Source organism: Otolemur garnettii, unplaced genomic scaffold (genome assembly GCF_000181295.1).
Source record: "Otolemur garnettii isolate 467f Iridium unplaced genomic scaffold, OtoGar3 scaffold00282, whole genome shotgun sequence".
Classification (NCBI taxonomy): Eukaryota; Metazoa; Chordata; class Mammalia; order Primates; family Galagidae; genus Otolemur; species Otolemur garnettii.
Genome location: NW_003852677.1, coordinates 172,449 through 188,793, shown reverse-complemented (window position 1 = coordinate 188,793; position 16,345 = coordinate 172,449). Strand labels below are relative to the sequence as shown.

General features: G+C 42.9%; 1 protein-coding gene across 1 annotated transcript in view; it reads left to right on the top strand.

The window, feature by feature from the left end:
- Positions 1–4,875: 4,875 nt before the first annotated feature.
- The window catches only part of MSN (moesin), a 72,609-nt gene continuing 61,139 nt past the window's right edge, over positions 4,876–16,345 (top strand). The window contains exon 1 of the mRNA XM_003803153.3: positions 4,876–5,136. Within this exon, the coding sequence (XP_003803201.1) occupies positions 5,125–5,136 (12 nt within the window). The 5' untranslated portion in view covers positions 4,876–5,124. The remainder of the gene's footprint in view (positions 5,137–16,345) is intronic.

The following is a 16,345-nucleotide window of genomic DNA, read 5'->3' as shown; positions in this document are numbered from 1 at the left end:
ATTTGTCTCTTGGCATTCAGAAGTTCAAAGATACAGACATCTCCGCAAACCATCTCAAAGTCAAACAACCTCAGATCCTTCAACTGATCCTCATGTGTCCTGGGTCCCATCTCTTTCACCAGCCATCTCACTCCTCTCTGGAAAGATCCCAATATATGTGTGCCCCCCTTAAAGTGGAAGACACAGCAGGATATAGTTCTTCAAGTGAGGTCTGACTAGGGAAGAAGAAGATAGCACTTTTTTCTTTCTTCCTAGACACTAACCTTCTATGTTTGAATTAACTCTCCTGGCTGTGTTACTCCTTAGCATTGGGGCAGAAGGCATGGACCATTTTCAACAACTGTGTCATGAAATTTTTTGAAGATCATTTATTAAATTATTTTCAAAAGAAGTTCATTTGATGAACCATATATCTTGGAGGTGATATTGCAATATGTTTAAATTTAAGTAGTGTTTAATAAGAGAAAATTCTGGGATTTATTATTTGAAGCTCCACTGAGAGAAATTGATAGGACTTTACATTTTTGATCAGTTGAATAGATACTAGTGTCATTGTGTTAACATTTTTTTTAAATTGTTAACTTTTTTAAAAAAATTGTTTATGTATTATTTTGATCCATTTTTATTTTGTATTATTTGTATTATTTGGATGGCATTTGGTGCAATAAGCCTTTAGAATTTATCTTGAAAAATAAAATAAAATAAAAAGATGTTCAAAACACAGTAAGTATATCTTTTTACTCTTTTTTTTTTTGATCAACATAATTAAGTGTGGCACAGAAATTTAACCGTAGGTTCAAGTGTCCTATGAGATAAAAAAAGGTTGAAAAACACTGACATAGATGACGTTCCCCTGAATCTTCCCTTCTCAAAGTTAAACAACCTCAGATCCTTCTCACTGCTAACATATATGGGATAAAGTCTCAAAGGTCTTTTTAGCTATGCTGCTACTAAACCATATCATTCCCATCTTCCCTCATAATATTGGTTACTTGGACTCAAACATAATCTTTACATTTATTTTACGTTTAAGCTTTATAATTATTTGGGCTTGTCACAAATTTGGGTCCTGATTCTATTGCCCAACCTATCAGCATACTCTTTCATATTCTTATTTTTCTCCTTTCTTCTCTTCTCTTTCCTCCCCTACTCCTCCTCTTTTATTTTACTGTTTCATATTTAAAAAGTAATCAATGCTCATCAAAAAATCAAATAATTCAAAAACATATATATTAAGAAGTGAAAAAATTCTTTTACTCTTCCCTATTTTTAGTTTTCTCTACAGAGATAACCCTTGCTATCAGTTTTCCATGCCTCTTTCTCCTTTTGGGGGACTCATAAACATATGTGTAAAAGTATGGATATCTTAATCTATAAATGGGATCATACTATTCATATTGTTCTGTGACTTGCTAGTAAATCAAAAACTTCTTTTCATGGTAGCTCACATTTGCAAAAGATTTAACAGCATCCTGCTATATGAATGCCCTAGTCACGGACATTTAGGTTGTTTCCCTTAATTATTATAGTATTTCAATGAATGCCCTAGTAAATGCCTCTCTGTACACAGTATTTTTTCCTAAGGTAGACTAAAAATAGAGCTGACAGAGAGTATGTGTTTGTGTGGTTGTGTGTTGTTGTTGTTGTGAGTCGTGAGAGAGGGAGTAATGAGGTAGGAGGTTCTGTTCCACTGGTCTTACCTCCTAAGAGAAGAATTTGAGGTAATGTGAGGGGGAACTCGGGTCCTTTAAGAATCTGCACACAAGATAATTTGATAGGTCTATAGGGATGGAAATCAGAATGGCAGATCTCTCTCTTCTCTGGCCTAGGTGAACTCTAAGGATATGCCTAGAAGTTCATGGGCTCCTTCTGCATGGAACAAAAAGTGTGATCCCTTTATGGGAGCAGGCACAGCCCAGCTTAGAATGGAAAAAAAGAAGAAAAGGAAAAGCAACAGTTGACAAGACAAAGCAAGATGTGGGAGAGAGGCCAGATGAGCATTGAGGACCTACTACAGGCACTTCAGGAATAGGGAAGGTAGAGAGTATGAGGGAAGGAGATAACAAGGAGGACTGCCTCTGGAGTCTGGGAGGCCCAGAGACAAGGGCCAGCACATGGTATTGCTGTGTGCGGTAAGAGTATCCCAGCTAGAGGGCATGGCCCATGCTGAGTAGCCATGAGAGGAAGACAAGGCTGGGAAGGTGTGTGTGTGTGTGTGTGTGTGTGTGTGTGTTGGGGTGGAGGGGGTCACCTGTCAACTCTGAGCACAGGTGAAGATCACCATGGTGATGGCCATGTAGAAGCTGGCCTGGACGGGGTAGCCTGGAGGCAGGGAGACCAGAGAGAATCCTGTTACCATAGTTCAGGCCAGAGATGGAGAGGGCTGACCTAGGGCACTGGCAGTGGAGATGGGAGGGAGAAAAGCTATAAAGGATGCACAGACAAAGAGCAAGGCTTGGTGACAGATGGCGGGGCCAGGTAGAGGAGACTTAAAGATGATGACACTGTGCACACAAAAGACAGTGCTAACAGGAAAACCATCAACATATATAGAGCTTCTGGGAAGGAGAGCTCAAGGGAAAGAAGAGGGTGAGTATCCCTCACCGAATCTCGTGTAGAACTTGTCACCAAACAGGCATTTGGTCACTGCTGGACACACAGGTGAGGTGGAGGGATGGAGAGTTTCCTTCTAGATACATTAAGTTGGAAATGCAAGCAGTTCACAAGAGGCTGTCAGCTCAGCATGCTGTTTTTTCTCTGCATACTGGTCACTGGTCAGTTGGGTTAGGGCTAGGGGCTAGTGGTTCCACTGGGAGACTAGCAGGCCCTTTCTGTAGGGAAAATTTCACATTCCAAAAGGACACTGGTTAGAATTAAACTGATAATGGTAGGCTGGAGGAAGCTCTTGAAAAACTTCCATATTTATTAGAGGTAAAGCCAGATAGAAATTTGTAAGAAATATTCTCAGACACTTGGTATTGGCAAGATGCCTTATAACTGCTGTTTATTATCACCCACTTGCTATCTCAAGCTGTCTAGTCTGACCACTAAGATGCAGGGATAATATGAGTCTAGAATCTGAAAATACCTGCGCCCAGTGACAGCTTGGTACTGAGAGTTTCACAGGTTTGGACTCAGACCACCTGGACCTAGATACCTGTTCCACTATCAACAAATTGTGTGACTTTTGGATAAGTCATGTCACTCCTCAAAGCATTGATGTCCTCAGTTCTATCTCTGAAGGTTCTTGTGAGGGTTACATAGGGTAGATGTTGAAATGTCTCATTAATATTATTTTCTCTCCTTTTACAAAATTTCTACCTCTTATTTCCAAGAAGTGAGTAGAAAGCTGAGTATGGTGAAAAGTAAGACTTTTCTACTGCTGCAGTTTGTATTCTCAGCCATATTGTGCTATGAGGGATCTCTTTCTTTTGGGGAGACAATAGTGTGTTCACTAGCCTTTATTCTCTTGTTTGTATAAGGGGCACAACTAGTCAAGTATTTGGGCCACTGACTCTGGGGAAAGAAAAGAGAAAGAAGGCCTCAGAGTGTGTGGCCTTATGCTTTTTTTTTGTTTGTTTGTTTTTTTAGAGACCACATATTGCTCTGTCACCCAGGCTGGGGTGCTGCAGTGGCTCAATCACAGCTCTCTGCAGCTTTTACTCCTGGGCTCAAACAATCCTCCTGCCTCTTGCCTCAGCCTTCCAAGTAGCTGGGACTACAGGCACCCACCACAACACTCCACTAGTTTTTTTTTTCTATTTTTAGTAGAGATAGGGTCTCACTTTTGCTCAGGCTGGTCTCAAATGCCTGGGCTCAAGCAATCCTTCCACCTCAGCATCCCAAATTGCTGCGATTACAGGTGTGAGCCAACATACCTCTTAAGCAGTTCTTGCTTGCCCTTCCTTCTGAACTTTGATGTTCAGACTTGCTGCAGCTCCAGAGCCTTCCCAGTCTCCAAGGAATCCTGAGCCTTTCCAATTGAACCCCAAGTCTGGCCCTAGATCCCAGGTCAGATTTTCTCCTTTTGTATTTCCTACCTGCTGATTGAGATGAGTCCAACTTCTTTGGACTCCAGCTCCATAATGTTCCTGTAACACCCTCTGCTCATAGTGACCCTCACCTGTATTTACTGCTTGAAAAAGATTTGTCTGTTCCTCCTGGAACTTTCTGAATTCAGGTTGTCTAAAAACCTAAGTCTCTTCATAACTCTTACTTTCCTTTCCCAGGGTAGCCAACCTACATGTGGATGTTTAGCCCTTATTTCCATGTCTTTGCTCCACAGATACTGGCATAAATGGCATCATTTCTAAACCTAACTATGGGGATTTCTCTGGCTACAGGGAAGAGAAATCTAACACTCAATTCCTATAAGATCATAGAAGGGGTGGGGTGGGAAGGTCAGAAGTTAGGGCCATATTAGGCATAAAGTAGTTTACAAAAAAGTAGTGATATTCAGCAATGACATATTGTAGCACTTTTTTAGGATGAGTTCACGAACTTAATTGTCTGACCATACACTCAGGAAGAACTTTCTAAGATTCAGGGTTGTCTTGAGAGGAAACAGGCAGCTTTGATACATAGTCAGCTCACATCAGTAAGAAGTTGCAGCCAGGGTCTGCAAAAGCATCTGTTAGGGTGTGGTCTAGGGACTGGCTCTAAGTGGGGGTGGGGCTGGATGACCCGGATCTGGAGGACTAAAGGATGTGGGGGATGGGGACAGGGGCGAGGTGAGTCTGAGAAAGGAGTGGGAGAGCCCCTTGGGCCTCTCAGGCCCACTCCATCCCCCAACACGACCGGTGTGGCCGGTGTGTGGCGGGCTGGGGCTAGACTGGGCTGGGCGGGGCGAGGCCAGCGGCTGGCTGGAAGGCGGGAGCTAGGGCGGGGAGCATCGCGGAAGGCTGGCCACAGAAAGGAGCTGGCGGCGCGACGGGGGCGGCTCTTTCCTGGGTGGGGTTTGTGAAGTCGTGGCCCGTTAGCAGGAAGCAGAGCACTCGTCCGGACGCTAGAGAGCGACCCAGTGAGCCCCTGGCCCCCCAAGTCGGATCCGTGTGTACAGCGGTCTCAGAGCTGCCCGAGAGTTCCTAGCCAAACTTCGACAACTCCGCTGCCTTTGCCGTAATCATGCCCAAGACGGTAAGTGCCAGAGAGGGGCACTGTTGACCCCGGGGGCTCTAGCGGACTGTCTTGGCCCTTTGCTGATGGCCCAGGGCTTGGCTTCCCACCAGCCCACCCGGGACAACGCACCCTCTGCCAAGGCCTGGGTGGGTGGGAGGAGACTCGAGTGGGGTCCTGGTGTGGGGCGCCCCCGGGAGTGAGGGGGTGTCTAGGCCAGAAGTGTGGACAGGGCGGGCGGCTTCTTTCTCAGGTTCCAGTTACCGGCATCTGGTATGCGACAGTGGGGAAGGCTCCGTGGAGAGCCTGGGGTACCCCCCCTTTCCTCTGACCGGCTGTGGGTGCAGGAAGGAGAATTCTGGTCTAGAAGAGAACATTTTTCTGGCCCAAGAATTACCACTTTTCTAGGGCAAAGGTACCACTGTCCAAGAGAAGCCTTGGGAACGGAGAAGCAGGGAGGAGGCTGAGAGTTGCACAGGGAGGATCCCACAACCCCAGTCACCTTTCCCACAGCCTCCCCAGGTGGCTTCAGCTATTTCCTGCTAGGCCATGAGGAGAGAGCTGTGGTGGGACTCATCATCAAGATTACTTGCTTCTACGTGAGAAACCAACACTTTACAAGGCACCAATCTGAGGGGAGGCTTACTCCATTCTGAAAGAGACAACCAGTTTCTCCTTCCACTCTGCCACCAGAGCCCCACCCTTCTCAGTACTTCATGTCTCTCTGTACCCTCCAGACTGTTCTGTGAGGTATGGGTTCTCATCTGTGAGGACACACCTTTCTGGAGTGGTGGTTGATTTTGGGATCTGGTCTCCACCCCACTGGTTATGAGAAGAGCAGAAGCCTCTGGGAAGTGGGGCCTGGGGGGCCGGATGCCTGGGAGGGAGGGGTTGGGGAAGGGTGTGCCTGACTAATGAGCTCTGCTTGCTTTTGTGCAAGTCATGCCAAATGGCTGCTGGGGCCCTTCCCTTGCTCTTGGAAGGCCTAGTGACCACCCTGATATAAGTCCTTTAGGTCAAGCAGCTTGTTAGTTTGGCCTAGGCTATATGCAATGTTCCCAGATCTGCCTTCCTAGGACTTCCTGAGCCTTGTAGAGCTGAAATAGTGACTAGTCGCCCAGAAAAGAGCTGATGGACCCTGGGATGAGAGGAGGAGTTTGGGAGGACCCAGTTCTTTGGGTTCATGCTGAGCTTTACTTGCCATTTTCCTGTATTCCTGCCTCACCACCAAGTCATTCTTGCCTTTTCAGAGCCCTATCCTTCAGAAACACAAAGCTTTCAAACAGTATGTTTTTTTCACCATTCTCTATTAAATTGTTGGTGCTTTTAATGAAATGGGTCTTTTGTGCCCTTTCTTCCCAAATCCCTGCCCCCCCCCAAAGTGAAAGAGGATAGTTTTCCAAAGAGAGGGGAAAAAACTTTATTGTCACTGCCAACACAGTGAGTATAAAGATTCTTCTAGGAGCCTCTCTGTACATCTCTCTCTGTGATTGACTCCTGACTCTTCTTCAGGTGTCACATTCCCTGAATTGTTGGATAGATCTCTGGAAATATACTTTGCTCCATGGCTTCTCTTTTTTTAGGGGCAATCCTGAGATATCTCACCTTTAAACACAACTTCACATACCTGGAAGGTTGGCTCACAGTTGTATTAACTATCCTATCTCAGTCAAAGGTGGCAAAAAAGACAGAGTGGTGATCCTTCTCTTGGGTATGGAGAGAGATTGGCGTGTGAGCTGTTTGGGCCCAGGCCCTGGTGTACTGAAGATATCTGAAAACTGAAGGTGCTTTTATGCATATTGACTGAATCTTGAATGGAATTGGAAGGAACAGGCTAAATTTTGATAGACTGGGAACATTACAGACTTCTCTATGCTGTTTGACTCAAGGACTGGTCAACTTTTAGGAAAAATAACTATTATGCCTGTTAAGACCATAGTATCTTAACATGAAAGGAACTTTAGAGACTTAAGAGTAACTCCTCTTTCTTTTTTAACAATGAGGCTATTTAGGCCTATAGGAAAAGACTTACCTAAGGGCATATGGTACCTGAACCAAGATGGGGTTGGTCCATGTTTTCTGATGCCTTTTGACACCCTACTCTGACTCAGTGATTGAATTCTTGAAATTTGAGTTTTCTGTCTGCCCAAAGCAGATTGCTCCATATTTTCAGGCTTTCCTGGTCCTCAGATAAAAGGAAATGGGCAATTTGGGCAAAGTGACCAACTTTGTGTGGTCTCCTGGTAAGATTTGGGAGTGTTACAAGGTATCTCCTGTTACTTTTTTCATTCTTCATCTCAAGGCTGAGACGTCCAGGGGCATAGCCTAGTTCACTGAATACCAGCCAGTAAGAGAGGAAATATTTCCTTTCTCCTTTTTCACTGGTGTGCTTTAGGTTATTTCTGGAGTTATAGTAGATGGTGAATGGTGGTGGAAAACTAAGCCCATTCATTCATATGAACCATGTATTACAGTGTATCCAGGGTTGGTTTTACTGTTTTAGCCAATTGTCTCTCCTAGTCAGCTCAATCTTCTTTAAATCTGTTAAAACGTGCCTCACCTACCTCCCTGTCTTGGGATTCTTGAACTCTGCTTCTGGTTGCCAGTGTCCTGAGTCTTCTTTAGTAGCCAAAATGGAGAAGCTTATTAACTGCTATCTGTACTTGCTGGTGATGATGACTGTGTGTGTGTGTGTGTGTGTGTGTGTGTGTGTGTGTAGTTTTTCCTTCTTCCTATGCTCTTTAACTTTTTTTCTTTTAAGATCTCAAAGGATTTGGGGGCTCTTTTGGATTCCCTAAAAAATATTGTTTTGAACTTTCAAGGTGTCCTTGAGTTTTTGGTTTCACTCCTTAAAATTTACTAAGTGTTAGACTTGGAAAGCCTCTTTACAACTATAAAGTCTAACTCCTTTTATTCTACAGATGAGGAAACTGAGATGCATGAAAGGAAAACACTAACCTAGAGTGACATAGCATACAAGTTGCAAAGGTAGGGCTTGAATCTAGGTCTTAGAGGGTTACTCTTGGTAAAACCTCTTTAATTTGCTGTGGTTTTAGCTTTAGATCAATAGGTCAGGGAAAAAGTGATTAAGTGGCCATTTGATTGGTCCATCAATGTGAGCAGACATAGAGTCAAGCTCTTTAAAGTATCTGAAGGCTTTGGAGTTTGCATTCAGCTAAACTTTAACAGGGGCTGTGTACACTCTTGGTTCTCTAGCCATTCCTAGCATTGCTTGAGCCATTCAAGTGGCACTAAAGTGGTACTTGGCAAATAAGAGATAGAATCTCAGTCTTTTAACCCTTGAGCCAGCCTTGCCTGCAGACATCAGGGTGGGGCAAGGAATCAGGAATGGCCCTGAAGGGATGGAGAACGTGAGGCCTTCTGATTACAAGATTGTTCTTTTTAAAACACCAAAGGCAAGAAAGCTTCATCTTTCTCATCGGTACTGCTTTTAATAAAAGGATGGCATATGTAAAATTTGGATTTAGTCAAAAGGCCACACATAAAGGACTAGGAAGGCCACAAGTTTCTTTAAGGCCACAGGTTTCTTAGCCCTGGATAGAAACAGGGTAGGAACCATTTTGGGGATTTCCTTTAGGCTTGTCTTTGAAAAGCCCTCTGGGTATGGAGGGGGCTCGAAGACCTTTTTGGAACCAAACTGCTAAGGCACCAACTAATCTACACTCTTTTGTGTTAGGCTCTGTGAGTCAGTGAGGGATAATATTGACCACTAATCTGCCAATTTTCCATTATTTTCTAGCTGCCTATAACAGCAACTTGTTTTAAGAGTGTTGTATGTAACTTTTCTCTTGCCTCCTCCTTTCATCTAACTGTTTTACTGAATAGTGGAGCTGGACGGGACATTTAGAGGTCATCTGGTCTATCCCCCTGCCTCCAAATCTAAATTTCTCTGAATGAAATAAGATGATAACTACAATTATACTGAACTCTGTTCTAATAGTGTTTAGCAACACCTGTCTTAGGTTCCTTTGTATCTTCCTGGGAGTCCCCTTCACTGGAATTTCTAGATTCATGGTCCCCAGAGGGGAGAAGATTTGGGTACCAAAACTACCAGTGTTGAGTCTTTCATAACTGGAGCTTATAACTAGAGCTGCTGAAAACTGGTATCGGTACAGACTGGGAACAGTCTGTTTCTGATTCAAAGATAGAACTGAGTTTTATCATATGTCTTTTTCCTGACTCACAATCTTTTCTTGCACCTATCCCACCATGCTATACTGCTTTCAAAGCAAAACAACAATACAAAGGTGGTCTCCTTTGGGGAAGTCTATTGGTCAAGTGAAGGGAGTGGTCTTTTCATGATTGACTGGCTTTGATGTTTATCCCTTATCCCATTTCATGCTTGACAGAGCTGAGAAATTTTTCAAATCTAGGTTCTAGTTTGTGGTATAGGAGTTGTCACTTTGGAGAGTTAGTTCAGGATTCCATGAATTTGGAAGGTGGGAGTTGGGAAATGGAAAGTAGCACTGAACTGATAATTTTTCTTCTAATTCCATGTAAGAATAATCTCTTTTCTGTCATCAGAAAGTGATCCAAGTGAAATGGGACTTTAGGCAAGTCCTTTCTTCAGGCCCTTAAGTCTCTTGTGAGGAAACTCTGTCAGTAATAAGTAAGTAAACTCTAGGAACTTTTCCAGTACCAATGTTCTTGAGAGACTTGAGCCTCCTATTTGTAAGCTCATTCCTTTAGACATTCTTTCTTCAACATCTGAGCACCTTCTATGTACCAGGCAATGATAGGAGTACAAAATTAAGTAGTGCATGTTAAAATGTATCTTCTTGTCCCCTGGCACTTCTGGAGTGCTGTTTCTTCGTGAGTACTAAGTTCAGAACATAGTGTTTCTAGCTTGGGAGTTGGTCTGTTTCATTAGTATATCTGACAAGACTCTGGCATGGTTACCCTTAACCGTTTCTTCTTGATTCTATAGAGGGAAAAGGGTCTCCTTACTGAAGAAAGAAAAGGCCCCAAGTGAGATTATATTGTGAAAGCCATGGGGTAACTGAAGAGCTCTAGACAAATACCAAAAGCTTCATAGGTTTCCCTGCTTTTTTGTCTCACATTTTCCAATGCCTGACTGTTTGACAGTAGCATAGACCCCCTGTAATTCTGCTGAAAGGCTAGGAAGCTATTAGGTTATGTTTAAGTTCTTCTTTGAATATGATATATGTGGTAGTAAGGTATATGGTAGATACTAAGTAGTTCATGGGCATAAACAAACCTCATAAGGTTTCCACCACCAGTGAGCTGAGAACTGGCTGTAGTAGAATACAGCATTTCAAAGGCATTTGTATTTAGGGCAACCCAGAGCATTTCCAACTTTAAGCTTCTCTTTAGCTAATTGTTATGGTCTATATTTCTTACAGCAGTGTTTGAACCAGAGAACAACTGAGCTGGCTTAAAACATTCTAGATCAGCCTTTATGTTTTGGGTACTAAAGCTTAGAAAAGGGACAGAATTTGAGTGAATTGGTTATATGGCCAGGACTAAAACCCAGCTTGGCTGCTCCTCAGTATAGGATAGGAACTTTGAATGCTTGTCTTCTAAATGGCACATACTGCACTGCTCTGTACTTGGAAATGACTTGACCATTGTTTTATGGTCATGGAAAGAGCAACTCAATAGACTGCAGGGGATTCTTTGTATGGAGATGATTGAGGCCCTGACCTTACGTAATGAACTCTTTGCAGCAATTCCCAGGAAGTTAAGTGTTCTTCGTTGGCTGTGAAGGGTTGTAGAAGACATGTGTAGGCTGAAGGGAGGTGAGGAGAAGAAATTAGTCACATTTTCCTGCTTGAGACTAGGCCTTGCTGTCCTAGGAGTCATTAGGGAGTAGTTATTTCTTCTCTTTATTCATAGCCAGAAGGTTTAGACAGCTTTTTTGGTATGACATAAAGTTAGTAATAGTATTGAAAAAGAACTTAGATTTTCTAATTCCCAAGCTAATTGTCTATCACTGGTCTTGCCTGTCTTGAAAGGATGAGTCTTTTCACCTAGGGGGTGCAGACTTCCAAAGAATTGGCTCTTTAGTGCTTATGTTAACAAGATAGCAGATGGAATTCCCCTAAATAACTTCTCTGTAGCAGGTTTCAGTGAATGGGTGACTAAGTTCTTCTGGGGACCTCAGATGAATTTTTGTTCTTCCTGTATTCCTCTCACCCAAATTCCCTGCTTTCTCTTTGTGCTTTTAAATTTTGAGCTTTGATCTCTTTGAATTTTGTCTCATTGCTCCAGCATGAACTTTTCCTTGAGTTGAGAGAATATTATGTAACTTTCCTTTCCTATGTGGTGACAATATTTGCTGCTGTAGTGACTATTTGAATATCAACTGGAGTCTCCTGTCCTCAACCCTTGCCATTTACTTCTAAGTGCTTGTAGGTCAAATTTGAGGCAAAAATTGGTAGGTAGCCACAAAAGGACATTTCAAGCCTTCATAGAAAGGGAACATAGAATAGTATTGAAAATCAAAGACTTTGGCACCAATTTGCATGAACTTAAATCTTAGCTCTGTAAAAAATTAGTTCTGTAGGCTTGGGCAAGTTACTTATGCACCTCATTTTTCTCAGCTGCAAAATGAAGATAATAATGGTACCTATCTCATAAGGTGGTAAGAATTACATGAGGCAATTCATGTACAGTGCTTAGAATGATGCCTAACAAGACACAAATGTTAGTTACCCTAATTATTTGTTAAACTACTACATGCTCAACCTATATGTATTAGGCGGGATGGATAAGAAAAAAGGCAGGAAGTTGTATTCTCACAAGTTATTAAGTAACTATTATATACTTTTTACTATGATGCATATAAATACATGAATGGAGGTTACAATTGATACCATCGAAGGTCTCCTACATAATTGATGATTTAGGGCTAACTCACTTTAAAATACTTTGAAAAAACTATATACTTTGCCTGACATTTTCTATAGATTTTGAGAAGGAGTTTGCTGGGATATGAATAGGCTTTGAAGAATGAGTACTCTTGAGGTTAGTGGCTATTCTGAGTGGGAGAGTGATGTGGTTTTGGTATATGAGCATAGCCCAGGTGGTCTTAGGCCAATGCCCTCTTGAACATGAATTTGTATAAAATAAATGAAAGTTTGAGGTGCTGATTGACTGTTTCAAAGAGAGCCACAGAGATGTACATGTAGGTATAGACCAAGTTGCCCATTCTAGGGTCAGTTGATGTCAACAGTCCTTTCTTTTTTTTTTTTTTTTTTTTGGTTGCAGCCATCATTGTTGTTTGGCGGGCCCGGGCTGGGGATTCGAACCCGCCACCTTAGGTGTATGTGGCTGGCGCCTTAGCCGCTTGAGCCACAGGTGCTGAGCCAACAGTCCTTTCTTAATTGGAAAACCTTCCATAAAGGCAGAAGTCTTTGGGGGAGACTGTCCTTCCTTCATGCTTCTAAATTAGCTAAACCAAGGAATAGAGTTAAGTGATGACTTTAAGTCAGCAGCCTAGAAACAGCTTTCGCTTCTCCCAGTGGCTTTGCTATGAGGTCAGGTATTTGGGAAAGCATGGAGATGAAGAGAACATTTCTTAGTGTGTGGTTGGGATAGATGGATGAATATGGCATTTTATGACCAGCACCAAGCATCTGGGCCTTGAGTTTGAAGAAAGAACCTTTTGGACAACTTTTTAAAGCACAACCTTTGGCTGTGTCTGATGACAGAGACATTATATCTGATGCTGTTTTCAGGGCTTATTTTGGGATAAGGTAAGCATTGACATAGCTTCCAGGCTACTGGTATAGTGAAGGGCTCTGCAACTGCTTAATACTAGTATATTGCCAGTTAGTTCTTATGATTAGTGACTTTGAAGAGTGAAGTTTCTTCCCATCCATGGCAATCCTACCTTGTAGGACTCTGATAGACACTTTGTATGGCCAGGGTTTTGATCAAGGCCTAACAAAAGAAAAGTTGAGACATGAGAATCCAGTTACATGAAAAAAGTATTATCTGAAAAATATTTTCCTGTGTAGATGTTGTGAAAGTGACAGGGGCCAAGGCTTAGGAGAGTGAATGAGGCAAACCTGATAGGATTGGTCAACATTTCCTTCCTTCTCTTTGGTTCTAGCTTCCCTTATAAACCTGGGAAGGACTAAATTTTATTTTTTTCAGGTTAAGTATTTTTAGATAAAGTTCCTGATCCTACTTTCTTGATCTAATCTTCTATACACTCTCACCTCCCCCTGGTCCAGTCCTTTTCCAGAAATCTCAGCCTGGAAAACTGAGGAAACTCAGCCTGGAAATCATTTGATAAACTACACCAAGGGGCTCTTTCTTTCCTGTTGTAATCTTTAACTGAGGTTTACTAATGAGTGGTATGGAGCTGAAAGGTGGGGGTCAAGGTAGCAGCCAATTTAGGTGTCATTACTTAAAGTGTATAAATCTTTGTTATCTTCAAAGGTTTTTAGTTAATTAAATTCCTCTCCAAATATTCTTTTTTTTTTTTTTTTTTAGAGAGAGAGAGTCTCACTCACTTTGTCACCCTCAGTAGAGTGCTGTGGCTTTATAGCTCACAGCAACCTCACACTCTTGAGCTCAAGCGATTCTCTCATCTCAGCCTCCCAAGTTGCTGGGACTATAGGAACCCACCATAACACCCAGCTTTTTTTTAGAGATGGGGGTCTCTTGCTCAGGCTGGTCTTGAACCTGTGAGCTCAGGCAGTCCACCCACCTTGGCCTCCCAGAGTGCTGGGGTTACAGGGGTGAGCCACCACGCCTGGCCCAAATATTCTTTTTTTTTTTTTTTTCTTTTTAGATGGAGCCTCAAGCTATCCCCCTGGGTAGAGTGCCATGGCATCACAGATCACAGCAACCTCCAACTCCTGGGCTCAAGCGAGTCTCCTGCCTCAGCCTCCCAAGTAGCTGGGAGGCGCCCGCCACAACACCTGGCCATTTTTTGGTCGCAGCCATCATTGTTGTTTGGCGGGCCCGGACTAGATTCAGACCCGCCACCTTAGGTGTATGTGGCTGGCGCCTTAGCCGCTTGAGCCACAGGCGCTGAGCCAGCCCAAATATTCTTGTAGATACTTGTAGGAAACTACTTCCTTTATTGAAAACAAAAGTCACATAATTCTTTGCCTGTGAATCTTCCTTTTCTTTAACATGAAAATATCAGAAATACATAAATTAAATGGAACAAAGCCTTCTTTCCCAGTTCCTTATTTCTCCTGGTGCCTGGTCAATTTAGCATACATTTGGTGGGAACATCTGCCATTTTGCTTCAGAGTTACACTATACTTCTCTGCCTTATGTACTTAGAGAGCTGCTGTAGCAGGGCCTGAGGTGGGCCTGGGGAAAATCTAACCTATTTGCTTTCTCTCTGCCATACTCTGGGCATTTTCATAAGGCTGGGAGTTTGTCTCCTGGCCTTAGGCCAGTTGCCAGAGGAAACCGATGACTAAAGCCTTCCTCCCTGCTACGTCAGCTTCTGGAACTTTTCCTGATGATTCCCTACCAGTTAAATATGCCTTATTTGGCTATTTTCTTCCTTGGGCCACCAAAGTGTCAACCTTTCAGCCAGTCTCTCATTTTCCTTTGATATAGGGAATGCCATCTTCAAGTTTATACAATACCAACTGCAAATGTTTCTTTTGTATTTGTTTAGAGCCTTAAGGCAGGGAGCAATGGGGAAAGAGAAAGGAAGATGGGAGAGCTCTGGAATGTCTGTGATTTCTCCACCATCCTTTCTTATCTCTTCTTGCCCTGTTGACCCTACCTGGTTACCTTTTTAGCTGCTTGCCTAGATCTCTGACAACCTCAAAGTAGTATTGTTTGGACCCAAAAGGCTCAAAGTATAAAGGTAGGGTGGAGCTAAGGTTCTTAGCATTTGAATCTATTCCTCTGGAGTAGGTAAAACCTTCTAGTTGGTAAACCTAGTTCTTTGTGGGGGTGCACTGTTGTATGGCTAGCCTTTCTAAATTGGCTTTCCTAAGTGGGCTGAGTCTAAGGTCCCTCTGCTTCTCGTTCCCAGTCCTGAGCTTTCTAGTCTTAGGTTAGAAGAGCTGAGCTTTTGACACTTATAGCATGGGGCACCTGTCTGGATATATTTTATTTTATTTTTGTAAATGTCTTTTAGTAGAAATGGTACAATGGAAAGAATAGTGGACTGAATCAGGATATCTGGTTTTTAGTCTCTACCTGTGTGACCTTGGGCAGGTTACTTTCATGAGCCTGAGTTTTCTTATCTGTAGAGATACTGACTTTTTATGACATTCTGATTGTTTCCAGTCTTTAAGAGTATAGTAAGGAGTTCTTGGAAATACTTGTAACAGAACAGAGAGCAATAACTATTTGAAGAAGTTGCCCTCTCCCCATTAGAATGGCATTGAGAGTGTTGTTTTCTCCCCCACCAATCAATATGTAAGCAGACCCCTCTACTTCAGTGAGCTCTGCTCTGGAGGTATTGGATCTCCCTACCATAGAGCTTGATGCAGGGATCCTGGCTTGGAAAGACAACTGTTGAATGAATGCCTTGGGTGGGGCCTTGAAGTCTAGCCTGAAGACTACAGTTGCTGGCTAATTTTGGTCATTGGTGACACAAGAAAGAACACAAGACCCTTGGTTCAGTCATTTTCCATCAAGGAAGTAGAAGAACAAGAAACAAACCAAAACTGAGTGCAAGTGATATTTGACTTCCTCTACCCCTTCCCCCACAACATCTCTCTCCATAGGGCTGGCTGTGAAATTGCTTTTGGCTAAGTCTTAAATTGCTAAGCACCTCTTCCCCTTCCTCTGTCTGAGTCATTGGTGTCTATGTTGCCCTTGGATGGGGAAAGCTTGGTAATGTGGGCTTGAGTGGAGTAAAAGGGAAGAATTTCTAGCCAAGAAGACTGCCACACACTAACTGTTGGGCTTTCAACTGATTTTGCATTTTGTGAATGTGTCTTCCTTTGATGTAAGACCTGTATATCAAAAGAGAAGGATTTCTGGATTTTCTGTGAGGACCTGCTGGGCTGATAGGGTATAAGTAAGTTCCTGGGGATGGCATACCCTTAGCCGGATCTATTTTTACCCCTCCTTCTCCTCCTCCTCCTCTTCCTTATTTTCCTCTTTCTCCTCTTCTTCCCTTCCAATTATTTCCTGTGAATCAACGATCCCAGGCCAGATCTCAGCCATATAAAAGTTGGCTATGAACATGAACTTCACTTGCTCTGAGCCCCCTGGAAGGAGGGCAGCATACAAGTCTTTTTTTTTTTTTTTT